Source organism: Metarhizium brunneum, chromosome 6 (genome assembly GCF_013426205.1).
Source record: "Metarhizium brunneum chromosome 6, complete sequence".
Lineage (NCBI taxonomy): Eukaryota > Fungi > Ascomycota > Sordariomycetes > Hypocreales > Clavicipitaceae > Metarhizium > Metarhizium brunneum.
The window spans coordinates 2483192-2509981 of record NC_089427.1 but is presented as its reverse complement, the minus strand read 5'-3'; the positions used below and the strand labels follow the sequence as shown (position 1 = coordinate 2509981).

General features: G+C 50.2%; 5 protein-coding genes across 5 annotated transcripts; 3 read left to right on the top strand and 2 right to left on the bottom strand.

The window, feature by feature from the left end:
* Positions 1–255: 255 nt before the first annotated feature.
* Positions 256–8213, top strand: utp20 (U3 small nucleolar RNA-associated protein 20; the record flags this gene model as incomplete). Its single annotated transcript, XM_014690758.1, has 2 exons — positions 256–1637; positions 1685–8213. 2 exons carry the CDS (start codon positions 256–258, stop codon positions 8211–8213), a joined length of 7911 nt encoding a protein of 2636 aa, XP_014546244.1.
* Positions 8214–11240: 3027 nt separating this feature from the next.
* Positions 11241–13099, top strand: sfh1 (Chromatin structure-remodeling complex subunit sfh1; the record flags this gene model as incomplete). The annotated part of the gene is made up of 2 exons (XM_014690761.1): positions 11241–12911; positions 13004–13099. The coding sequence occupies 2 exons, from the start codon at positions 11241–11243 to the stop codon at positions 13097–13099; spliced, it is 1767 nt and encodes a 588-aa protein (XP_014546247.1).
* A 1401-nt stretch (positions 13100–14500) lies between these two features.
* On the bottom strand, positions 14501–16837 carry uaY_3 (Positive regulator of purine utilization; the record flags this gene model as incomplete). Its single annotated transcript, XM_014690762.1, has 6 exons — positions 14501–15452; positions 15512–16117; positions 16215–16448; positions 16506–16606; positions 16674–16693; positions 16768–16837. 6 exons carry the CDS (start codon positions 16835–16837, stop codon positions 14501–14503), a joined length of 1983 nt encoding a protein of 660 aa, XP_014546248.1.
* Positions 16838–20785: 3948 nt separating this feature from the next.
* On the top strand, positions 20786–23701 carry acu-15_2 (Transcriptional activator protein acu-15; the record flags this gene model as incomplete). Its single annotated transcript, XM_014690763.1, has 4 exons — positions 20786–20959; positions 21011–21524; positions 21597–22338; positions 22399–23701. The coding sequence occupies 4 exons, from the start codon at positions 20786–20788 to the stop codon at positions 23699–23701; spliced, it is 2733 nt and encodes a 910-aa protein (XP_014546249.1).
* A 415-nt stretch (positions 23702–24116) lies between these two features.
* G6M90_00g100970 (uncharacterized protein) lies at positions 24117–26306 on the bottom strand (the record flags this gene model as incomplete). Its single annotated transcript, XM_014690764.2, has 2 exons — positions 24117–25995; positions 26101–26306. The coding sequence occupies 2 exons, from the start codon at positions 26304–26306 to the stop codon at positions 24117–24119; spliced, it is 2085 nt and encodes a 694-aa protein (XP_014546250.2).
* Between the last annotated feature and the right edge of the window lie 484 nt (positions 26307–26790).

Sequence of the window (26790 nt, the reverse complement as noted above, 5' to 3'; positions counted from 1 at the left end):
AGAGCCGCCGTGGAGGGTCGCTGAGAACGATAATGCGTTTGCGCGAAGCGCATCATTGGTGGGTAAGAGCTCAGGTGGGTCATTTATAGATCCACCATAATGCTTATCGGTTTTCCCGCATATCAACCGATCAAAAAAAAATTACGGGAAGTACTACTACTGGCGGGGGACTGTCTTTGACTTGGAGATTCCGCCTTCATATTGACTTGCAATTTTCCCCGTCTGTTATTGCAGTCGGCAGCGCATACCGCCAAAATGCCGTCCAAATCATCTGGACGCATCGAAAAAGTGCGGAAAAACAAATACTCAACACCCCATCAAAAAAATCACAGATGGGAGTCCTTCTCCACGAAAATCTCAAAGTTTAATTCCCTTCAACCGCTGCGAAAAGTTAGACGGCATGATCTCGAAAACGAAGACCTGTCGACGGCCACATCGTACTTTCACAATGGACTGCAAAAGTGGAGCGAACTGAATATCTCAAAACCATTCTGCTTTTTCAGGCGAGATGTGCTGCCACTATCAGAAAGCTTGCCGCAGATTCTGCACTTTGAAGATAAGATCATGGGATATCTCGCCCAATATATTTCTCTTGGTGACAAAGATGCATTGGAGCCTCTTTTAGACCTCATGACTGCCTTTGCGCATGATTTGGGTGTACGATTCGAGAAGCACTATTTGCAGAGCATAAATTTGTTGCTGGACATTGCTGGCAAGACTCAGCCTGTAGAGGTTATTGAATGGACCTTTGGTGCTATGGCATTCTTGTTTAAGTATCTCTCGAAGCTTCTCATTCCCGACTTACGACCAACGTACGATCTTATGGCGCCATTGCTCGGACGATCACGACACCCTCAGTACATTGCTCGCTTCGCCGCTGAAGCAATGAGCTTTCTCGTGAAGAAGGCGGCTGCGCCTTCTCACAGAGAGATGGCCCTCAAGTCTTTTGTTGAGCATGTCAGAAACGATCTCATTGGCGCGGCTGAAACGCATCAATTTACCCTGTACAATGATGGTGTGATGACCATGTTTGCTGAGGCTATCAAAGGAACTGATGGCATGATTCATTCTACTGGAGGTGCCATTGTATCGGCCCTCATTGACGCAATTCCAGAGAACGAATGTACGCTGTCTCGAGAGAATATTTGGTCGGATGTCATATGTGGAGTCTTGACCAGCGTTCTGCACCACGGGAGGGCAGACACCATGAGCGAGTTTTTGGAAGAGATATTCACAAAGCTTAGATCTAAGAAGGAGCTTGTGGAAGGAGCCCAGGTACAGTGGAAGGCCGTGCCATATATCAAGATTCTCGGTGTTTTAGCTGGAGTTAGACGAGGGTCTCGTATCAGCAATTGGGATGGGCTTCTTCGAGATTTCACCGACATTCTGAGCATGACGGGCAAAGAATCCAAGGAGATAAGACCGGATCAAGTTGATATCTTGTGGAACTCCATCATGATCAAAGTCGCCATCGTTTGGCACCATGCACCTATGGACGCCTTGATACCCCATATCGCAACTCTCAACCAAACACTCACGAAAGAACCCTTTATGCGATGGTTCATTCCTTTCTGCGCATATTTTTGCGATCTTGACACTAGCCGCTTTGGTAGCCTTTTCCGATCTGAGTTTCAGAGGTGAGTAGTAGTCCGACATAATTCGAACTTAACTAACAACATTACAGGTTTGTTGCTGGTCACTGGTCGCAAGGGAAAAACGAGGATGTCCTTTGCGTCTTGCTTCCAAAGATGATCAAAATATGGGCTTTCCCACCGCTAGGCGAGAAGGATTGTTGCAGATTGCCACAAGCCTGGCAGGACCAAATTGTGTCAAAGTTCGAGCGCCTAGAAATCTCGCCCTTTCCTGAGCGTGGACCGTACAACAAAGACCCTCAAGAGTGGCGGGATCGGTGTTTACCAAAATACGCTGGTTTGCTGCAGCTTCTTGAGCTTACCGCCGTACACCCGTCTACGAATGCCCGAATTGCCGAGTTGTTATCAAGAAAGCTGAAACTGGCTCTTCGACCATCCTCATCCTTGGCCTCTGATGAGGTTCATTTTATCGTTAGCCAAGGATTTCATGCTTATTTGCGCATGAGCAAGGCTGCTGGATCAATTGACACCTCTTTGAGCCCGTTACTTCGTGCAGCAGTGCCGAGATTTGCACGCTCGGTCGGGTTTCTGCAAGCATATCTGGCTTACGAGAAGGCTCATCAAACGGGTGCTCCTGCAACCTCTGATAAGATGGAGATAACAGGTGGCGACAGTCCAACATCAGAAGAAGACCCTATGGTTGTATCTTTGGTGGAAAACCTCAGCTCACCTTCTCACGAAATCCGATTAGCGTCCCTGGAGCTGCTGAAGCGGATGAGCGAAACCGAGGCATTGACGAACTGCGTGGAAACCATGCTGCAAATTGAACAGATGCCGTTGAGTCATGAGAACACCAGAACTATCGCAATGCACCTGCGGAAAATTGGGCTGCACTACAACGCCATCGATGCGTCAACCTGGCTGCGGGACGGAATCCCAAGATTCATATTTGGTCTATTGACTGTGAAGCTGTCCCCTGTATGGGACGAAGCGGTGGAGAACCTGAAATACCTCACTCAGTCTAGTATAGGAGAAGAAGCTGTTTCTGCTATCGCATTTCAGTGGATTAACCGGCCATCCACAAGATGGACACCGCCTAATCCCGACAGTGCTGGTGGAGATCGGAGATTCTACACGGATTTCGAATGCACTGCTCTGGGGAGACTGGAACAATTGGCCAACGTAATACAAGACCTGACCGAGAAGGCAGACGATTCGCTTCTCAAAAATTTCGATGAGAAACAACATTTAGCTGAGCACACGCCGCCTACTGCAAGATCGAGAGCTCTCAAAGTCTTCAATGCTGCTCCAGCTGTTGCCGAAAAACGGTCCCGGCAGCTTGTCCCTCACTTCCTGTGCTGGGCAATAGAAGAAGATGAAGCCGATGGTAGTGAAGCTGCACGTGCTCAAGCATCGACTTGGTCTCTGGCTGACCGCAAGGCTCTTCTGGGCGTTTTTGCACAGTTCATCAATCCAAAAGTGCTCTATCAACATGAAAAAGTTTACGAAGCACTGCTGTTGCTTATGGAGAATGGCGACGTCGAAGTACAGAAGCTGGCTCTTAAAGCTATTTTGAGCTGGAAACAAGATGGTGTCAAGGCATACCAGGAGAACCTGGAGTACCTTCTTGATGAAGCCCGATTCAAGAACGAGCTTGCAGTATTTCTCCAGGGGGAGGATGTTATCAAACCGGAGCACCGATCCGAGCTAATGCCAGTGCTGCTTCGCCTCCTCTATGGCCGAACCATTGCCAAGAAGGGTGCTGCCAGTGGGAGGAATGGGCTGCAGGCCACTCGACTTGCTGTACTGCGAAACCTTTCGGTTGAAGACATGGGAAGTTTTCTTGAAATTGCCGCAGGCAAGTTGAAGCATGTTCAAGTTACGGTGACAAAGGCCCAGCGAAAGAAGCTGTTCAGCGAACCTATTATCACGACCCGGAAACAAGTTGGCTTTTTAAACATGATCTCATCTCTTATTTCTGAACTGGGGGCTAATGTCGAACCATACACGAATACCCTTGTCAATGCGGTCTTGTACTGTCTTGTTTATTCTTCAAGACAGCTACGTGGCACGTCTGGAGACGATGATGCCAGGGACGAAGAACTTGATGAGAAGGTCAGCGACTTGTCATTACTCAAATCGGCAAGGTCCATGGGTATCAAGTGCCTAACAGCACTCTTTCAAAATGCACAAAAGTTTCAATGGGATCCTTACCAAGAACTGATAATCGAGGAGGTTGTGGCGCCCAGGCTTGATCTGCTCCCAGTTGAGACGACGCAAGGCGTTTCTGGCATGCTTCACTTGCTTTCTACTTGGTCAGCTCTGCCAAAGGCGGCCATGTTCCTTGGTCCACATGGCGAGGTTCTACCGCAGGGTGTGCTGCCAAACTTGGTTGACTGCATATCCAAGGAAAAGACAAAAGATGAGGTGAAGATATTTGTGCTTACAATTCTCCAAAATCTAGTCAAACTTGCCTTGGCACCAGCCCAGGAATCTGAGTTCAATGAGATTATTAAGGCTGACCTCCTGGAAGCCAACGCTACGGAAATTCTGTCAAAGATCACAGTCGTCTTGCATACCGGTGGTATCAGCAATGCTCTCCTAGAGGCTTCTGTAGAGACCGTCTTGGCTCTCGCGCCGGTTTTGCAGGACTTGGATAATACTCAAACCGTCATTCGCATGTGTAGCTTCCTCTTGCAGCAACCCCCTCGCCGAGTTAATCCAAGGACGAAAGGTCGAATTTTGCTCATCGTTGAACGTTTTGTGGCATTGCATGACGCAGCCAAGGACCAGGCCTTATTGTCAGATGTTTACAACACTCTTTCGTCCTTGTTCAGTTACTTCAAAGATAGGGAGAACCGCCATTCTCTTTCCAGAGCTATGTTGGCGATTTCCCAACAGGATTCCGAAGTCGCAGAAATAGCCAGTCTCTGCAACGAACTGAACACTTTCAAGGAGGGTCGAATTGATGAACCGGATTATGACCGTCGTCTTGCTGCTTTCAACGCTATTTCTATGGTTCATGATGTTCCCTGGAGTCCCAAGCAATGGCTTCCCGTTATTCATAATCTCATCTTTTTTATTCGCATGGATGAAGAATTTGGTGTTTTGTCGTCAAATTCTGCAGATGGTATGCGACGCTATATCCAGGATGTGGCAAACTGTCAGCCAGATGAGGTGAAGCCCACCTTTGATAATCAGATGCGTACAGTTCTTCTGCCTGCATTATACGCTGGCTCAAGAGAGCAATCAGGCACTGTACGCAGAGAATACTTGCGTGTCATGGGCTACATCATTACCGTAATGCCCGGGTGGGAACCCGTTGCCGATCTAAGCGGGCTTCTGACCGAACGCAATGAAGATTCATCCGAACCGTCTTTCTTCTTCAATATTTTGAGTCCTGCTACTTCGAGACAGTTAGAGGCTCTACGAACTCTTGAAACAGCGAACACCGTGAAGCAAATGGGCAGTCCGAACCTGAGCCAATTTTTCATCCCTTTACTGGAGCACTTCATCTACGGACGTGAGTATGGTAGTGATGATCACGGACTTGGAGCGCAGGCTACGACTACGATTGGTAATCTGGCGCTGTCTTTGAATTGGAACCATTACCGAATGACTCTCTATCGATATATTAGCTACATCGAATCAAGACCAGAGATGCAGAAGAGCACCATCCGACTCCTAGGAAAATTTGTGGACGCCCTCGTTCTGTCATCGGAGAAGAACAAAAATGATGGCACGGATGTGGATGGAGACGAGGTGAAGGCGACTTGCTTGAGACTCCAGGCCACTGTCCCAACTATTACTAAACTGTCCGTTGACGTACTTGACTATATCCTACCACCTTTGATCAAGCACCTGCACGAGAAGGACGAGTCTGAAGTTAGCTACCGTGTGCCTGTCGGCGTTGTGGTCGTAAAACTATTGAAACTGCTGCCTCCGGAGCAGATGGAGCAGAAGCTGGCTGGAGTTCTCACCGACATATGCCATATTCTCCGAAGTAAAGCCTGGGAAGCTCGTGAAATGGCACGGGACACTTTGGTCAATATTGCGGTTGTTCTCGGATCCTCTTTCTTCGGCTTCATTCTCAAAGAACTACGTGGAGCCCTTACGAAAGGTTACCAGTTGCATGTTCTCTCATATACGATGCATTCTATCCTGGTTGCCACAATACCTACTTTTGCGACTGGTGACCTGGATCACTGCCTTCCTTCCATTGTTACCGTTATTATGGATGATATTTTTGGCGTCATCGGCCAAGAGAAGGACGCCGAAGGCTACACGACACAAATGAAGGAGATCAAGAGCAGCAAGAGTCAAGACTCCATGGAACTGGTGGCTAAGAACGCGTCTATTCGCCACCTCATTGATCTAGTTAAGCCGCTACAGGCTCTTCTGCTGCAAAAGGTTGACTTAAAACTGGTGCGCAAAATCGATGCTTTGATGGGCCGCATCGGCTCTGGCCTTCTCCAAAACCCTGACGCTGGCTCTCGGAATACTCTGGTTTTCTGCTACGAGATCATTCAAGACACATATCGAAGCCAGAAACCAGAAGAAGCCCCAAGGATGGATCCTAGGGTGAGAAAGTATCTTGTTCAGAAGGGAGCAAAAAGGAGTGGCGAGCGCGGTAGCACGACGAAGCACACTTATAAGCTGGTGCGCTTCGCTTTCGACACTTTGCGATCCATGTTCAAGAAGCATGAAGACCTGCGAACCCCGGAAAATGTTGCAGGATTCCTTCCTATCATCGGAGATGCTATCATTGATGGGGAGGATGAAGTGAAGATCTCCGCATTTCGTCTTCTGGCAACACTTGTAAAGGTCCCATTCAACTCCGAAGATGGCACCGGCATCTACCGGGTTGCGGTGAAGGAAGTTTTCAAGAGCATATCGCAGTCAACGTCCACGACGACAGAAATATCCCAAGCAGCTGTCAAACTTTTGGCTGTATTACTACGTGATCGCAAGGAGGTCGTGGTCAAGGACGCTGCGGTTGATATGCTCCTTGGAAAACTCAAGGATGATTTTACAGAACCTCTTTATCGACATGTTACCTTTAACTTTTTGCGATCTGTTATGGTTCGTAAGATTGAGACGGCTACAGTTTATGATACTTTGGACTATGTGGGTACGGTTATGATTACGAACGATGACAAAGACACGAGGGATCTAGCTCGTGGTGCCTTCTTCCAATTTATCAGGGAATACCCCCAAAAGAAGGCTCGTTGGGCTAAGCAGCTGAACTTCATTGTAGCCAATTTGAAGTATGATCGAGAGGGCGGTCGCTTGTCAGTTATGGAAATCGTGCATCTCTTGCTCATGAAGTCTTCTAATGACTTTGTTCAAGAAATAGTGGGCACATGTTTCCTGCCGCTATTCTTTGTTCTTGCCAATGACGATAGCGAGAAATGTCGACTGTCAGCAGGGGAGCTGATGAAGGAGATATTCCAGAAGGCTGATAAGGAAAGAATCCAGCATATCCTCGGACTCCTACGAACATGGCTTGATAAGGAAGATAATCCGGCTGTGCAGAAACTGGCTTTGCAAATCTTTGGCTACTACTTTGAATCGTATGGCGATGCTCAAAATAACAAGAAGGATTGCAGACTAGTTTTGAACAGATCTGCAGCTATTTTGAAGGCGGAAGACATCAAGAACACTAATAGCCAGCTAATCGAGACGACACTCGGTGTTGCTCGCCTGTTTGGCGGGTGTATGAGTGAGGAGGCGCTGTCCGCAAAAAGGGAAGAACTATGGAGAGACGTTGCTCGATATCTCCGTCATCCTGAGCCATCTGTGAAGCTAGCGGCGGTGAGATCAGTAAATTCTTACCTTGCCGATTTCGCCAGACAGCGCACTGAAGCCTTCATCGGAGAGGCTATTGATGGGTCGTACGGTCTCACACTCCATCTCGAAGACATGTACAATTTTACGCGGCTCGCACTTGGCTCCCTGAACAGCAACGATATTGATGAGGATCTTGCCTCGGAGCTGGTGCAGGTAATTGTCTTCCTTGGAACCTGTCTCCCCGTCTCAACGACTGTCGAAACAGACGTTGAAGAAGACGAGGATGAGGAGCAAGATGAAGACGAGGCAGTCTCAGGACAACGGGAAGGTGTTGGCTATCTCTTCTGGAGACTATCACATATTCTCCGAAGAGAAATTCCTCCCAGATCATTGGCGATTAACTCGAAAGTCGCTGCCATGGAAATCTTGGAGACTGTCTGCCGACGTGTACTCAGCACTCCCGGCCGACCTCCGCTCAAGACTGTGCTTGTGCCTCTGCAACAGTTGACTGATCGCTCCATTCCTGCCCCTTTTAGTAATGATGAAGTATTCAAGACTAAGCTTGAAGGGGTCAAGACCAGAGCTCAAATTATGATGGACTCCCTCCAAAAGAAGTTTGGCACTGCAGAGTACAGCAAGGTTCTTATGGAAATCAGGGAAGAAGTAAAGGCAAGAAGACAGCAGCGATCGAGCAAGAGAAAGATTGAAGCAATTACGCAACCGGAGAAGTATGGACGAGACAAGAGAAAGAAGTTCGAGAAGAATAAGGAGAGGAGGAAAGTACGATCAAGGGAACAAAAGCAGGCGAGGCAATCATTCAAGAGCTGGTAGTTTTAGGGCATTGGCATGGCGTTTTACAAGAATTTTTCATGTGCATATACGGTGTTTTAAAAACCGGTTCATTTCATGTCATGATACAGTATTATTTTAGATGAACACTAGAGCGTCAATATCTTGGCCAATCGGGCCGTTCATTTTTCCTCTTCTATATTTCTCCCAGCATTTCATGAGAAGGGTATCTTTATTAAAACGCCGACGCCAGTTCAGTACAATGCCACTAATCGTACAATGGTATGGTAGCTACCCACCTGTATGCAATGGCAGACTGATCACTCCTTCGCTGTTTCTGTCTGACCACTTGTCTCTTCGGGCCAAAATTCAATATCCCCATCCTCACCTAGACTGCCTCTCTTGACCAGTCTTCCCTGTTCTCGCATCAAGTCCTCGACTGTCACCTTCCTCTCTCCAAAGATATTTAAATGGTCGCTGATGACATGTCGATTTCGACAACTAGGGCAAGTGATAAGGACCGAGCCCGTGTGATACCCTTGCTTCGAGACATTATGGTGGCTGCGATGACCGCATGGCACACAAGTAAACGACAGCTGGTAGTATGCAGGATTGACCTCTGGGCGTTCTCCTTCGCTTGCGGGCGCCTCGCTGGATTCGTTTGCTTGCGCTTCGGCTTCGGGGTTCAAGTATACTGGTTTCTTGGGTGGGCGGGGAATCGAGTGTGCTGCTCGGATGACGATGGGGGAGAAGGGCTTTGCAGAGCGGAAGGTCGACTGTTGCAAGGGGATTGCGCGAAGCCGTTGAGGGCGCAGTTGCCGCAAAGTGAATGAGAGTAACGGTGTTGCTCTTGATGCCATAGTATGTGATGTTACGGATGCTTGGTGGCGTGGTTGAAAGCAAAGAGGGCGGTAATTGCCAGTGGTTGTCGAAATTTCTGAAGAGCTTGGTTGGGGGAAGTTGAAGTTTTGCGGTCGAGAGTTCGAGAAACCAAGGGCACGTCATAAGTCGGGCGGGTCCACGCGAGACACCTGGGGCGACAGTTGGTGGGCCACTGGAGCTGGGCTGGAGGCTTGAAGCATGGGTTGCAATATCGCAGGATATTCTCGCATGTACTCCGTACGTAATATCGGTTTTAGATCCAAACAACCCAAGCAACGTATACGCCAAGTTCGATGTCTTCTCATTCTAAATTTGTGCTGAGATACCGAATACGGGCAACTGATCTCGCAACTGAGCGGAGCTCTTGCCTGATGTGATTCCGTGTGTGTCGTTCCTGACCAGTATGCTCGGAATCCGGCAAAAATATCCATGGCGCCTGCCATTTGAGAAATACTATGAAGAATCTCTCCTTGGTCTGCAAGACAGGAAATTCTTGCCTTGGGTTATGCAAATTCAACTTTGAACACAAACTACAACGCCCGGTATCCTCTCCAAATCAATCTACACCCACTGTAGAGCGTCACATCCTGGCCAAGTCCCTGGACAGGCTGCAACTATGAAGAACTTCGTTGGTTCACTTATTTCCTGCCTTCTGGCCCAGAGGGGCCTTGCCATAGCCGGAAGCAATGATCCGAGCATGGCCCTGACACTTGTAAATCAGGCTCGTCAAGGCAAAGGCCTCCAACCTCTTTCATGGGACGCCAACCTGGAGGCTTATGCTCAATTTTGGGCAAATCAAATGGGAAGCGGGATGCAGCCCTTTGAACATTCCCCAGTGTCATATCGACCGAACCAGGGAGAAAACCTGTACGAGCAATCAGCCGGACAGTGCGACGCGGATTATGACAGCCCTATTGTAGCGGCAATGCGTGCCTGGTTATCGCAAGAGCGTTTATATACCGGCCAACCGATAACTACTGGAAAAGAGCCGTGGCTTCATTGGTGTAAGTACAGGCCCTCCTTTTGCACTAGCGATGTCGTTCGGGAACAAGCTGATTTTCTGAGTAGCCCAGTGTATGTGGTCTTCCACCACCCGGATTGGCTGTGCTCGAGCTTACAGCATCTCTGAGCCCTACAAGTTCTTCGATGTTTGCCGATTCGCTCCAGAAGGGAATATGTGAGTAAACCACAGATCGGATAGATGTTGCGTGTAGTTCTCGCTGACAGGCTTAGTGTCGGTCAGAAGCCGTTTTAGGTACAGCTGCAGTCCCAGTCACATCAGGCCGTCTCTTTGCGCAAAAGACCAAAATATCATGCATTAAGGGGACGACTTATTATTATTATTTGAAAAATTTGCGCCGAAATGTTTCAGAAGCTTTATGGAGATGACAATCCCTTTTAGTTGGACCAAATTATGTTGTCAGCCAATACATGTCATGTACTTGATGGTACTGCTACTTCGGTTTGCTGCAGCAAAACCGAATTGTGCTGGACGGTCTAAAATGGTGCATCTATTGGTTGTAAATTACTCCATCTAAATGGAGTAGAGTCATTAGATATACTAAGCAAAGCAGTTCTTGCTCAAGCCAGAGTGTGTTGTGTTTGTTGCTATGCCTGCTCTTGGCGTCGCTCCTCGGGTAGACTATGTGTATGAAACGCAAACTGGCTCTATCAGTCAGCTTGTTTTTTTTTCCCCTTCTAAGTCGCGGAAAACAAATCAAATTTGGCCTCTCATGTGTACTTCTCCAGTTACAGTTATGTACAGTAAGATGGCTGAAGGAGAAGACGTGCGGCAAATGGCGCTGTCGAGAACGAAAGATGGGTGTGGCTAGTGCACATCTACCTTGGCGCACCGCCACATTCCTTGTTTGCGAAACGGAATATGCCGAAATTTTTGGCCAACAACGCGATTGACAAAGCGATGGATGTACAAGTCGCGACTGTGAAAGCTTCAACCACCATCGAACCTCGTCCAATCCATCCACGCCACCACCATCCCAACTGCGATATCCATCAGTATCATTCCGGAACGACCGCTAGATAGCTGATTGCCAGGGCCGCGCTTTTGCAGTCAATTGCGGACACGGGGTTTGCCCCAGCCCCCCCTGCTGCGCGTTGCGATCGCTTCACCACAGCTGCTCCCTTGCGCCAGCATGACCTGACCGATACGGTCGTCTACTGCACATCATGGAACGATCAAGGCCTCAGGCTTTTCAATCATCTTATGCGCCTCGCCTGCGCGCTTACAACAACTCTCTCCTGACGCCAGTGCTGCCCAGTGCGCCCTCGGGACCCCTCTCGAGAACGACGAAGCGAGGCACCACCATCATAAACTACGCCGAGGATGGTTACGATGACTTGGAAGAAGATAGTGACGACACCCGCCGTCGACCGACTGGCCTAAGGAGTCTGCGCAAGGAAGATTCTGCATCCAGACAAGATTTGGCTGAGAAGGCTGGCAAAGACACCAAGGAGCCCGTGGAAGTTCAAGGCATCTGGCGCGACTGGATGGGCAAGAACCGAGCACTAAAGAGCGACCAACAGAATGCTGCGCAAGCAAGCCTTCCCCTCACCCTGATTCCTATACGAATCGATCTCGATATACCGGCGTTTGTCCCTGCTGCGGCCTTTCCTATCCCAAATACCGTTGCAGTCGATAGCTCTCTTCCTCAATATCGACCCGGTGAGATGACAGTGCCGTACAAGCTTAGAGACATATTTTGCTGGAATCTGCACGAAACACTCATTACTACTGACCAGTTTGCGCAGACTCTCGCCCAGGACCTGGACCTGCCTAACCGCGGCGTGGTGGTTGCGGAGATTAGCAAACAAATTAGAACTCAGCTTGAGGAATATGCAGGCGTTGCGCTTCATCCATTGTTCCACACGGAACAAAATACACCGGCAGCGGTGCCGGCGCCGGCGGCCACAGGTGGTGCCAATGGGACGGCTGTTGGAACACCGAGGCCGAGCCTGATGATGAAGTCGAGAGAAGACTCGCCGGCTTCGATTGCCAGAGCACTTTCACGGCCAGATACTCCTGCTCGAGGTGGCGCCGGCGTAGCAACCCCGTCGCAGACTGCAGCACCAAATGTCACGGCGGAAGCTACACCGATCCTGCCGGACTCTGACGACTATAACCCCGATGATACCTACCGTTGCATCATCAATTTAAGCCTCAACCTGTCATCTATGTTGTATACAGACAAGTTCGAGTGGTCACTACTTCATCCTCCTGGCACAGCCGAGGCGTTTGCAAAGATGACTTGTGCAGATCTGGGATTAACAGGCGAATGGATACCGGCAATGACCCACGCAATCTATGAAGCCGTTCTACGGCTGAAGAAGGAGGCTTGCGAAGCCGGTGGCTTGGTTGCTGGCTGGGGTGGACTACAACAAGACTTGCCCAACGATGCGGCTTTGGGGACGGAAGCAGGGTGGAGGTATGATCCGGACCATTTGGCGGATGATTGGGAGCCCAAGGTTGAATTCCTGAGCAAGGAGGAAATAGAAAAACGAGAAGGCGAACGGGAACGAGAAGCCCGGCGATTGCGTCGTGAGACGGCGCGATTTAGCTCGACAGCCGGCATGCTGGGAGGCACGCCTTTCGGCGCCCCTGCGGAAGTGGAGGAGGAGAGGATGGGCAGAGGCGAACGATCGAAGAAGAAGCGACGGTTTAGAAGTCTCAGCCCGCTGAACCGCAGCGGAACGCCTGGAGGTCGTGGAACCCCAGATGTCGGTGGCTACGGCGGTGGAGGCGCATTGACAGACGTCGAGAGACACACATGGAGGTGCACACACTGTCGAGTATGGGGAACCAGTGTATGGGCAGTTCGCGATGGTCCTGCCGGCCCCAAGGTAAGTCGAATGTTTTTCCAGTCGATCGCGTCCTCTTCCCCCGTCCTCTTCCCCCGTCCCCTGATGACGCCTGGTGCTAACGGACATGCTAGTCTCTATGTGCAAACTGTGGGTATTCATATGAGCGTGATCGCAAGCTCCCTCGCCAAACCAAAAACCTGCACATGCAAGATCCTCGAGCGGCCTAGGGGTCCTCCGTCACGCAAAGCGGCAGGGACAAGGCGGACAAAGCCACGCCTGAGCGGTGCTCTGGGCAAATCTCGACGGGCTCACCCCAGTCCGAATCACGCTTGTACTCTAGTCGAGGGCGCTTGCCGTCCAACTCGACAGATTGGTTGCAGACACTTCCCATCACAAGCGGAGACCGTAGCCTTGGCCCTCTGATTGCTCGAGCCGTGGAGTCTGGCATACAAGAAGGACGTTCAGTACGGCTATGATTTTGACAAGAAGGGTATTCACAATTCGTTGGGGGAAGGGGCGTACAGGGAATGTTCTTTCATGCTGCTTTTGATATATATCTTTTTTTTTTATTTTGCCTCGGTGCTACCTTTGTGAAAGGAAGGGAGGGATCGAAAGGGGGCATGGGTGAGAGACCTTTGTTGATTCTAGTCTTTTTACTCCATCTGAGAAATCTTGGGTGATTTGTTGGAGGGCGAATGGGAAAAAGCTCCGTGTAGAGTAGACCAGGATGTTAGGCGTATCAATATTGCCGGTAAATCAATAAGCATTGGCGGCATGCCGTTTCTCTTCCATCCTGAATATCGTGTGTTTTGGAAGCCATCCTCCTTGAGATATTCTGGCATCATCTGCAGTGTCTCTACCCATCGACACAATGCACTCCAAACAGTGCAAAGTGCGTCTGTTCAGAAAAACATCTGGGTCGACGTCATTTCTGGCGAATAGTGTACTCATTGCTGACCGAGACGCTGCCCTGCTCTGGCATAGATGATGCTCAAAGCCAGGGATATTCATACTGCAAAACGACGGAATCTATCATGTTCCCAACTACATGCTGCCTCTACCAAGTCGATATCTTCAAAACCCCTTGTAACAAAGACACCTACCTTTTTTAAACAGCTCCGATTTTACACGTTCCTCTGGATATATACTTGCTCCCAAGGCGAATGATTAGTACTCTCAGTATTTGTGAAGGCGGCAATGCAAGAGACAAAATTCTGTCGAGTACGTGAACCAAAATAGTCACGAGGTGGCGGCTGCAGTGGTTGGATAAATGCTGTTGTTGATATTAGCCGTGTGCCTTTGCTTTGTTTTGGGCATTTTTCATGTCACTTTGCCATTTCTGAGTACCGTTTTTTTTTAATTTCCAAGCTTTCGATTCTTGATAGCAACCAAAGCACGTGGAAGTCCGCAATGTAACACGGAAATAGCCAGGGATGGACAAGCATCAAGAGCCGCGACCTTATGCATACATGATTCGGCCGTGCCCGTGAGTAGTATTCAAAATAGGACATACAAGTGCGGGTATTGTATCCTTTTCTTCCTTTGCAACAAACGCCATGTGCCCGTCAAAAGCCCATAAACATACATCATTGTTCAAATTTAACAAAAAAAAAGGTCGGTCATGTCGGCTATTGACGAGGTCCTCCGTGCATCATCTGAGTTGCATCCACTCCTACCCATCTCATACCAGCGGGTGCCTGCTGGCCTTGAAGTTGAACTACTCCTGAAGGAGTCATAGATTGGACTCCGTTTTGATACTGGTTGTGACCAGACAACTGGCGAAGATTTCTCAGGCGGTCCACCGTCCCGTTGGACAATTGAACAAAGCTCCGCTCCAGCATCAGTGCATCTTCCCACTTCATCCCGTAAAGCTGCAACGTCTTGGGGATGCGCTCCAAACACCAAATAGTTCTATCAAGATTTAGATTGCCGCCCACGGGAATATCAGGTCTCATATGGCGACGAGGTATGGGCGGAGCAGGCGCTGAGCCAGGGGGAGCTGGCGGAGGTGGGACATGTGCCCCAAAGACGAGTAAATCCTGTGCGTCTCGCAGCACAGCCAGCAGCTGATTGGCCATGAAGTAGACTTTTAACGCATCATGGTATGTGTAGAATGCGCTGTTTAAACCACTGTATGCAATGTCATACATGTTGTTGAGATACTCTAGAGAATACTCGAATATCAGGACTCGAATGTAGTTTGTGATTTGAGGTGCTCTGGCTGACGGTGCAATGCAGTACACATAGCTGTAACGTAGCTCCTGCTCAAACATTTGCCGAATTCCAGGTGGTAATGTGTTGGGGAGGGACTCCTGCCATTCTCTCATATCTAGGCACATCTGCCAAAGAAACCCGGTAGGGTTCGGCAAGGGAGTCTGCTCTGATTGATAAAGAACCTGGTACCAATATGACTGGGCTCGGCGGAGCTGGAAAAGTAACAAGGCCGGGTCCGCGGATTGAGGACCGGATATAAGTTTCGAATTGGCCGGCTTATCCCCCAAGATCGACATTTGAGGGAATGCAACATTAATAGATTCGTCCGCAAACGAGAAGCTCCGAGCATGGGCCATACTGATAGCACTGGTTCAAGTAAGCATGTGATGGCACACACGAAATAGGGGAGCAAGGAAATAACTGACCGGTCGAGAGCGTAGGTACAATAAAATATCTTGCGTCGCATATCGAGAGCGGACCGGTCCGACACTGACGATGTGGGAGGGTCCTGGTGCAATCCCAAGTCAACCACAGCCCTCGACGTGAACCCTATTAGATGCCATGTATCAAAGTGAGCAGGATCCAGCATGGAATATATGGTTAGTAGAAGTAGCGACTGGATCTGAGTGACATATCCCGGCCCAAGCGCTCGATCTGCATAAGACATGGCTCTGCAAACAAAATTGACACCGCTAACATAATACTCATCGTTGATCTTGCGACTTTGAGAGGTAGAGCCGATGGCAAGTACCAGAAATAGCAACCAGTAATCAGAGTCCCTGATAACGCGGTCGTCTTGACGGTATACGTCGTCTAATATTGTCAAGAGCGCAGTCTCAGAGAAACACGGAAACAATGAGTAAATGTTTGCCATGAAATACTGCACGATGGTGTTGGCGGCCTGTCTAGAAGGCAGCATGGATTGTGGTGGCTCTGGCAGTGAGTCTTTTGTCGTAACCGCCAAGACAAGCCTTGCAAAAGTAATGTTGCCCAGAGAAGGCTCAAAATCTCTAGTGGTGGCATCGACCGATCTGCAAATACGTATACTGTCAGAAACGGTACCGGAGGGGGGGCAAACAGAAACAGGAGAAAAGGGGACAGAAGCGCGCTACTAGGTAAAGCTCGTACAGGATACCAAAGTCTGATACTAGGGAGTTGACGTCCAAGTCCTCCCGGTTACGCGCCGCCTTGCGATGGATCGCAGCTCGAATAGCCGCTAGGGAATCTCTTCTCTCCGCTTCAGTGAGGTTGGTGTTAGTAGTACCATCGGCTTCATGCTGTCCAACGGAGTCTTTGCGAGATTTTGCATAATCCAAGCGTCGTTCGAGCTTCTCGATACGGAGTTCAAGAGCGGCGACATAGCTGTTCACACAGAGGTTAGCCAAGACACGGGCAAAATTCGTCGCCCTGATGACACACCTCCGTTCTTTGCCTCTGGCAAATTGATCATTGGCTGCCGAGCATTCATTATCACGACCTGCCTTTTCACAAGCGGTGCAGGCAGGTAGTTTGCCATCACACTGAGGTTCACGAGAGGTTAGCTGTCAAAGATGAACCCTGCAAGCATTTGGCGGAAGTAATGTGTACCTTGACCTTGGCGGCACGACCTAGGCAAATAAAGGTCAGTTGGGGAAACGGGCAGAATTTGCTAGGCGGGATTCATCATATTGTATCAACTCACATCGCGAGCACGCCGATACTGGCCTTGAGACCCTCAACAAGGGATTTCGCGAGAAGCTAGTGCGGGGCATGGCGCATTGCCTCGCAAGAACTGCGGTGCGGAAAACTGAGCGCCGTTGGAGGGTGAGGCCAGCCGGGCAAAAGGCCCGATAACTGTGCTTCTGGGAAGAAGACAAGGTGCCAAGTCGATGTAGAGGAGCGTCTAGCAAGCTCGCAAGCACAGGACTAGCAGTGGTGAGGTATCGCGGAGCTGTCGCGCAGGAGGTGATGGTGAGCTAAGCGGCTTACTATTGACTGAGCAGGGTGAACGGGTTGTCGTTGCGAGTGGGATGGACATGGATGGACATGGATGGCTGGAATGTGCCACAGCCGGGCCTGTATGGCATTAGGACGACTGACAGCCACAGAACCGGCCAACGGGCGGGGCCGGTCGAGGCTCTCTGGCGTTGTCTGGAGACTGGAAAACGGACCATGTTCATTGACCGCGACAACTGGGGTAATAAGATCAAATTGACCCCAGCACCGGCCGGGCGAGCCAACTAGTGTGGCGGAGAGACGCTAGGGCTGGGACCAGCAAAATGTCTAGTCTGGTTCCTTGTTCCTTGATGAGCGGTGCCCATGTATGTACTATATGTAATGCCCGACGCTTTCTTTGATTTCTTTGCACCACCAACGTGCGACATGAATAAGAGCTGCGACGCGAAACGGGCAAAACAAAAGCCGAGAGAGACGCTGGCCGGCTACGATTGCTCCATATAGTTCCTCAATACGCCATCGACCCTCCTCATAGACAAGGCTGGACTCGACTCGAGAACGCCGAGAACCGACGGCGACGGCGACGGCGGGGAGTGCGAGCAACAAGCCAAGGCCAGCCGAAGAACTCGGAGAATCACGAGACAAGGGAGACGGAATAGCAACTCCAGGTTGCATGTTTCATTCCATCTTGGCCAAAAAGAGTGCCACCCTGGTGGGGTCAGTATCATATCTGGCCAAGAAGAACAGTCGACAATGGAGAACCTACTCAAGTCAGAGTAGTCGGGAGGCTGCTGCTGTCTAGGCGTAATTGAAGCTGAACACTACTGAGAAGGAAATGCCATTTCTAGAGGGCGAGCCAAGGTTGGCCTTGGCCTGTACTAGAGAGAGTTCTGTATCTGGCACGTACATAATACGTAGTCTGCCGAAAACACACCGACACCCACACCCACCTACACACTCTCTCCGTGCAGTATTTTTTTCTGAAATTGTTTGTGTGTATGTATGTACATGCATCTTTGGATCTCCTTCCGAACTAATGTCAGCAACTGTCTACCACGATATACGACCCGTCGACATGCGACATGCGACATGCAATATGCGGCAGTTGGCGCCACTCCAGCGTCGGTGGAAGGAGCACCCGGCAGGAGCGATGGAGAAAGGGAAAGAACGATGTACTAATCTGTCAGGGGCAAAACACGGCACACGGAACCGAATGACGGATGACACAAGATCTGTCGTTTTTTCAAACTTATTCTCGCCCAACACTCCATTCTCCGCCAGTCCGTGCTATTCTGCATGCACGTGTGCCGTGCTTCTCGCTGTTTTCGATGACAGCAAGAGGGTCCAGGCACAAGCGGACGGGGATTCGGAAGCCAAGGCCGGAGGGTCCATGTTTCGAGTCTTTCTGCAATCCTCCCTACCTGGTACTAACTACTAGGCATCTAGGTAGTTGACCAGGGTGGTGCGGCTTTGCATCAATGCCACCCCATCTCGCCTGTCACCCATCGCATTGTACGATTGAGATGTCGGTATTGCTATTAATAATGTACTCCCGCGCTCTTGGAAGCCAACTGACTAGATTCTAGGCAGCCATCTTTTCGAAAGCCAACAACACCAATGGCCCGCGGAATTGCGGAGCCTCGTTCATCGAGACTCGGCGAGACGATTGACTATGCTGTGGCGCGATTGGCCGACATATTGATACATGACGAACTTGCCACTTTATAGGGTTCATGGCTTGCGCGCAACTTCCTCATCCACCAGCCACAGCTCGGGCCTTTGCGAGGTTTCTGTTGCCCATTGATTTCCGCGCTCTTGGGGACATCTGCATACCTAGGTATCTAGTAGGTAGGCTGCATAAGTTGACTGCGAGGCTAGCGGCAGACTGCGGATGGATGGATGCAGTAGTTCTTGGTGAAGATTGAATTCTGGTGCTCCGACCCGCATCTCGACGACAAACGCCATTGCACGTGGCAGCGCCGCGCATCGAGGTACGAGCCAGGGCTTAGGATTGTTTCCCAAGGAAACCAAGGTTGACAAAATGCACTGCACAGCCTCCCAAAGCATAATCTCACGATCGTTGATTGCCTACTGTGCGGCTGTACATACATGCCTTGGCCTCGTTGTTGAAGTCTGGACAAGAAAGTGATGTGAACAACATAGTACTCGAGTCAACCTTGAGCGTTGGACGACCCTGGTGCTTCTGGCTGTGTGGATCTGCGGCGCTTTAGTGCTCCCGAGACACTCGCAGGCTCGCTGTGGTGGGGGACTTGTTTTCAACATGAGTCGCATCATTGTCATTTTTTAGTTTTTTAGATGCTGCCTGCCAGACCCAATGGCTCTCGCAACTGTCGATAGTGCGTGTGCCTTTGTCCACAAGCGGAACGATCAATGGGGCATTGTTTCTGGTGCTTGCCAAGTCCGCAGCCCGTTCAACCAAGCGATGCGACGTCGACCTGCCCGCCAATGCCCGCAGACTTCGGTCAAGTTGTGCCGATGGATATGCATGTGGCCTAGAACGACAGACGGCCATCCACGCGTTTACAAGGGCTAGGTACGTAGTAGTATGTCGGCGATAAAGGGTCTGGTCAAGCATGATGTGCACGTTTCAAATAGGGCAACATTGAATGCACCCACGTACCCGGGTAGGTACCTGGGGATCTACTGCCCAGTATGTTGAGCTCGCGTCCTTTTCACAGACATCGGAGCCCAGTAGTAATAACTCGGTACGGAGTAGTTATTTGCCAATTGACACAGGAGGACTCGGTGTCCAGCTGACGTGCTCAAGTGCTCAAGTGCTCAAGTGCCCACGCCATTTCTGCACCTGACGGGTAGACGGCTGGATGGCTTCTCTCCTGCACGGTCGCATTCCGTGCCAATCAGCACACGCACAATCCACTAATGCGCCTCCGGTTGCTCTTGCCCGAGTCGGTGCAGACGTCCCGGCTGCTGACCCTCTTCAATGTTTGCGAGTCAACCAGCTGTGTTGTACGTAGGTACCTGGGAACCTAAGCAGGTCCCTAGAGGTAGGAGGGTACCCTGGGCTCATTCGTGTCTGGGGCTGACATCTTGGGGCTGGGCGGTTCTTCTTGGTCATCAAGACCCTCCTAAACCTCCATGTCAGTCCCTCCTTTCCGCCTAGCACCGCTGACCACATCCTCGAGGCGAGCGAGCACATCTCAACCGCGAATTCATTCCGCACTCTGCACCCTGCACTCTGCACATCGCCTGCGCAGTCGCAGCTCCTTCTGCCGACCTTCTGCTTCTTCTTTCAACCGCCTTTGCCGCTCGATCCACCAAGGATATATAGCTGTCATCGACTCTGAAGACTACTCTTAGCCACCTGTTAGCCCGCCGCTATAATTTTGCTTTGTCTGGAAGTCAGCGGATGAACCTTACCGCTCTCCGCAACCCCTTGGACTGGTGTGCTTCCTCCACCGCCTCGTTGCGGATTGCTAAGACAGTTTGCCCTTGACATCAAAACGATATTACCAGCCTGACTACTACAGCGAACCTGGCCGGCAGCTCGGTACACATTGCGCCCTTCTCAGCCTGTTTCCGGCGGCCCGGTCCAAGGCGAGCCCCACGACGTACGCAGACTTGACTCGGCCAGTCGCACAGGGCTTCTTGTGCAACCCGGCGTCGTTATTCAAATACGTTGGGGCGACACGATTGAACAGGCGCATTCTACGCCAATATTTACCTCTGGCAAGGCGCATGCTCTAGAGACAGGCGGGTTGCCAGCAACTTGAAGGATCCCCATCATGGATCCGGCACACATTTTTAGGCAAGGACTTGGGTCTGTCCCGTCCCGCCCAAATCAACCATATACAGCCCATTACCAGAAACCACAAAGGTCCAATGACGATCTTTCCGATGACGACGGCTCAGGTCACCGCGTTGCCCACACATTGACAGCCTGCTGTCGCTGTCGTCAGGTATGACCTGCCTACCTGCCAGCATGCACTCTTACTAACACAATGTCATAGCGGAAAACCCGCTGCGATCCGTCTTTGCCACGATGTTTGCCGTGCGAGAGGTCTGGTTCAATATGCGAATACTTGGATACTGCCAAAGGCAAGAAAATTAACCGATACTATGTCATCAAGCTTCAGGACAGGGTTAGGGCGCTCGAGGCCGAGTTGGCCCATTACACGGATGATGAGAATGATTATCCCAAGACTACTGAAGACATTGTTCGACCTGGAGGCATGATCCGTCTCAAAGCAAGTGATGAAACGTCTAGATACTTGGGGCCCAGCAGTGGCATTGCTATGACTAGGCTGTTGATGGAGGAGGCTAAGAGATACACGGCATCTAACCGCATATCCGACCTCATACCCGAGGTACGGGCTAGAAGCCAAGCTCGGATGCAGTCTATACAAATGACTGGGCCACCAAATGGCAGAAAGAAAAGCTACCCGATGCTCAGCGAGGGCCCTGCCGACGGTCTACCGTCTCGCGCAACCATGGACAAACTTATCGAGCTATTCATTCAAAAATGTATGGTTTACCAATTCCGAACTGGCCACAACAATAGACTTGGAGGAAGTACTAACTTGACTCATCTTCTAGCACAAGTATTTTGGCCTGTTCTCCATGAGAAGAATTTTGAAAGGGACATGGAAGCAGTGTACAATGGTGACGAAGACCCGTACAAAAACTTCGTGCTGCGGATGGTTATTGCTATTGCCCTTCAAAAATTTGACTCACAATATGCCGGCTTAGCAGACAGCTACTACTTAGCAGCCATGCAGTACGCCGAAGCTGTGATACGTCCCAAGGATCTCAGGACTTTGCAGTGTCTAGTTTTGATCGGTCATTATTCGCTCCTCACCCCCACGAGAACGCCAGTGTACTATGTCATTGGCCTTGCGACTCGCATCTGCCAACAAGAGGGCTTAACGGACGAGCAGACGATCACTACTGGCTATAATTTGGACGAGCAGACGATTGATATGCGAAGACGCCTTGCGTGGATTGTCGCAGTCATGGACTTTGGGTTGTCCTATCACATGGGGCGACCCAGTGGGTTTGCAACAGGAAATGACAAAGTAGATGTGTCCATATTTTCCACCGTTGATGATGAGCACATCACAGCAAATGGAATCAGTGCTGGCCCTACCAGTCCACGAAAGGCTTTCGCTGCTCACTTCTATCAATGCCGAGAATTACAGGCGGAAATTCGAAGAAATCTCTATGAACAAAAGCGACACCAACCAAATAACGACTCATATCCCTGGTTCGATAGTATAGAAAAGAAGATGAAGTCTTGGCTGGACGCTGCGCCCAGTCATATTCAATGGGGCCCTTCATGGTATTATGCCTATCAATGTTTGGACCTCTCACGTAATGTTTGTGCTAACAGATGCAACAGGTGTGCCACCTTCTATCACCACACTCGGGTGGTTCTCTACAGACCTTCGCCGCAAGTTCCCCAGCCCTCTGCACGGGCTGCTACGATTTGTTTTGAGAGCTCTGCCTTTGTTATCAACCTGGCAGAAAAGCAAATGAGCAGCGGCTTCTTCAGCATCACTTGGCTACTACTACTTATGCTCACCTCATGTTTAAATGCCCTTTTATGGTCAACGTCATACCCAGAAGTTCGGCAGGCCCATTCTCGACAGGAAGTGGAGGATCTTGTAGCCAGAGCGCTGGCGTGTCTCGAAAAGTGCGCAGAACGATGGCCCGGCACTCGTTATACGGCCCAACTATACAACGTCATCTCCAAAGCCTGCTTGCAAAGCTACGACAGGGCTCCTGACAGCCAGCATCCAATGTTCTCCTTCGCCAGTCCATCGTCGGTCGCCGAGCCACAGTCATCACCCGACAGTTATGTACAGACTGGGCCTTCTCAACAGCTCCCGTACCTGAATCCTCCCCAGTTTGGTTTTGTATTCGATTCACCGCCAGAGTCCATGAATGCATATACTTTTGATCCGAACTACCCGCCACCTCAGCCGACTTTTAGATCCAATTCAATTTTCTGCAATCCTGCTACTGATGCAAACGGGAGGAGATTCTCTTATTTCCCGCCCGAAGGTTCACCAGAAGACAATCCTGCCCAGTCTGTAATGAGTCACAATCAGACGACTTCGCCTTCTGTAGACCACTCGAGGCAGATCCCGACGCCACCTGATTCGATCCCGACTGGCACCATGTCGGCCGCTACTCCCAACACGACGCTTTCGCCGCAAAATCTGCCATTGCAGTCGTCAGCTCTATCTGACGCTTCATCCGCACCTCGTGTTGTGCCAATGCAAGACCACATTTCGCCTCCGCAGAGTGGGCAGCCAACTCAAGTAACGCCCAACTTCACCACGGCAAGGCCATCGGTGCCCCAGCGGCCATTGCCGGCCACCACTTCCGCTGCTGATTGGTTCTCCCCTCCAGCTCCCTTTATTTCGCCGTACAACTTTGGACCTATGAGTAGCAACTGCTTCAACGACGCAATGCCTAATAATTTTGCCGAGGTGCCGACTGGTAGCCTTGGTGGGCTGCAGAACATGGCCACTGGGTTTGATGCCCATGGCCAGTACGGCTTCATGCCTGGGAGACAAGGCAGTCTTACTCACTCGCAGCAATTGGAGCTGATGAATGCGTTGGAGACAGAAGGTATTGGAGACATTGATGCTTTTTTGAACGCTGGAAACAACATGGCAGATGTAAGATGGTGTTAGAACTACCACCAAGGAGAGTTGCCAGGATTTCTGTAATTTCGGCAGACAATTCTTCTCCCAAGCATGTCGCCTAGTTGTGTACCAGACTCTGTTTTGGCTTTTGGGGCATTACCGTCATTTAAATGACGAGTGGTGCTAGGGAAAGTGAGCGGGCGTTTTTGGATGGCAAGGGATATTGTTATATACCCAGAGTAACCCAAGACATTTTAGACAAGGAAGACGCATTGCAAATATGAAACTCGTGCGAGAAGCGGACGTGCACAATAAGACAAATTCATGGCTGCCACATATTCATAGAGTCTCCAAAAATTCAAACGCTGTGCCAACCCGCCGTTTTGCATGTACTTAAATCTTCAAAAGTCGAATGCTGCGAATACCCTCAGCCAAGACATCAGTCTGAGGGTAGTACTCTCATTTATCCCTTAAAGTCCAACCTGCTCATGTCGGCCTCCACCGTGTCGGCTTTGACCCTCGCCTTCCTAGGCCGCCTCCTTTTCTTCGCTGTGCCTATTCCTACAGGCACTTCCTGGATCCAGCGTACAATAGCTATTGTTCTCTCCACAAGGAACGGAAAGTCCTTGGTTTCGTCATTGGAATTCCAGTGCCGAAAGGGGTCGTATTTGTATGATGGTGTAGATGATATTAGGTGTACCGGGTTGACTGTTGGGTCTACGGCTCCTGCTTGAGATGAGATCTCCAAAGGCCTGCCCCTCTGATTGTCTGGGGAGGATGTTCCTGCATCGGTTTCTCTTAGAAGGGAGGCGGCAGCTGCGGATAGTGAGTCGTTTGCCTCACTACCATCCAAAGGGGCATGATCGCATAGAACCTCCCAGGTTGAGCCTAGGGGAAGCCAGTCCTTCGTCCGGCGGAGCACTTCTTCCCAGTCGGACCGAGCTGGTGATCGTGTGGCGAGAAATACGGGATACCCGTGGCATAATTGCACGAGACGGGCGACCATGTAAGCATGACGCTGCAGTTCCTTTATTGACGTCTGCAAAAGACAATGGCAGAGTAGTAAGGAATGCAAGGCTTCAGTTAAGAGGGGGTGGTATGTGACCGCTTCGCTTGTGTCCGGCTCTGGGCCATTTTGCACAGCATTTCTGGCTTCATCCTGGGTCCCAGTTTCTTGTGGAGGGAGATGCGGAGGCGGCACGGCTGCAAAGAGGTCTGATAAGCGGTATACAATGTGCCTTTGTTCGAACGACTTGCAAGGCTTGCCAATACCTTTCGCTCCATGCGCCACGCGGTCGCTGAACTCACAGAGAGCCGGATTTGGCAGATTAGGAGAATAGTCAAAGTAAGAGAGGAAGGAGGTGTAGTCCTTCAATGCGCGTTTAGCCAGAGCTTTCACAAGCCTTCGATTCTCAAACCGTTCGTTTGACACGTCTTGTATCTCGCTAATACCTTTGAGAGCTGTGTTCGGATTTCCATTCTCGCCTTGGGATTTTTGAGGCGGTGAAGGGTCAAAGCAAGAATCGACATGCTGGCAAGCCATAGTGATGTTTACCGAAGCTCGTTGAAAGAACAGCTGTGCCACAAGTCCACTTGGCTGGTCTTTTTCAGGGAGAAGAATGCCCCTGTTTCTTTTTTTACCGTGCTTCTGGGTCTTCTCAGGGCCCAAATGGTTCTGACTTGGGTTATGAGGCGGAACATGATGTCTCTGTAGGGCCAGCGCCAGCGCTTCCGTAAGGTCTTGTATTGCACCATCAAATTCGCGTCGGATAACTTTGACTGCCGCCCGAGTACGAAGGGCTTCTGCTTGGTAATGTGCCGATTCAATCATGTCAGTCAAAGGTGAAAGACTTGTAGTCTCGACCAATCGCTTCGACGGAATCTTTTCATGGAAAAAGTGGACATATTTGGCGTTGAGGTCATCCTGGTTTCGCTGCAATACCAAACCACCGACTTCTTCCAAAGCAGATGCGCCTTGCATTGTGGCAACACTACACGCTATCTCGTCCAACCGATATGCATGGGCAAGTTTCTGGCATGCTAGAGCTCTGATCCGTAATTTTCTCTCTCCACTCAGCTTTGCACCATGGCTGAAGGGGTCAAATTTTTGAGCACCTCCGTTGACATTGACAAATGTCGAAGGGGCCAAGTCACTTGCAGCCACTACGGCAAAGTTCGTCGCTTCGTCGACTGCCTTGCGAATTTTCAGAACATCAAACACAACAGCCGGGTCAACGGGACGAGGTCGAGGGGTGTTGTAATTGTTGTGAGCGATCATTTCCAGTATCTTGATAGGTAATTGGAGCCATGGCCCATGAAAGGCCGATATATGACGCCAATGCCTAGTGTTTTCAAGTCAGAAATTGTCTAGCGAGAGACATCCTGCTGTCACCTGAACTGTGGTGTAAAGGCTGCGCTCGCAGATATGTTGGGAGAGTACAACTCACTTATGGCGAGAAATTATGAGACCGGCCGACGGAGGCGTTACAGACACGTCCTTTTCTAATTTGGGGCCCTTATTAGTAGATGGTGTTGGAGACGGAGGAAGATTGTCAGATGGAGCGCCCATCTTCTTGGTAGGTGAAGAAGCATCGCCATCGCTGCCCAATTTGATATTGCTTAACAGCCTCTCTTTCTTGGAGAATTTGGTCATTCTGAGAATGACTAGTGTCGTAGAATGCGGATTTCCTACGACCCCTGCCTGTTCGACGGCGATGTGTTTTGCATGGAGCTGAGGTTTCGGTATCTCAACGTGGCGCAATTTCGGGCAAAGGTAAACTCCAAAGCTGAAGAGCGAGTATTAATCTGGAAGTCAAATCGATGGACGTGAACTTGATGATATACATGTGACATAATATAGATGGCATAAATGATTCTGTTGGAAGAATAATGGAATCTCTAGAAGAACTAGAAGAAGAAGAAAAGACACCCGAGAAGAAAAAAGCGAAAGAATAAACTGACCATGTGGCGCGGAAGGTGAACAGAAGTCGGGAAGGGAGCTTTAAAAGGTGGGATGCAAATCACGTGCGACGTGTTTGCACCAACATGGGTGAGGTTATCCCAACTTTCAGATACTTCTTTCCCACTTGCACATGCAATGCTCCAAGTGAAATAAAAGCCCTCAACCCGAATTTAGA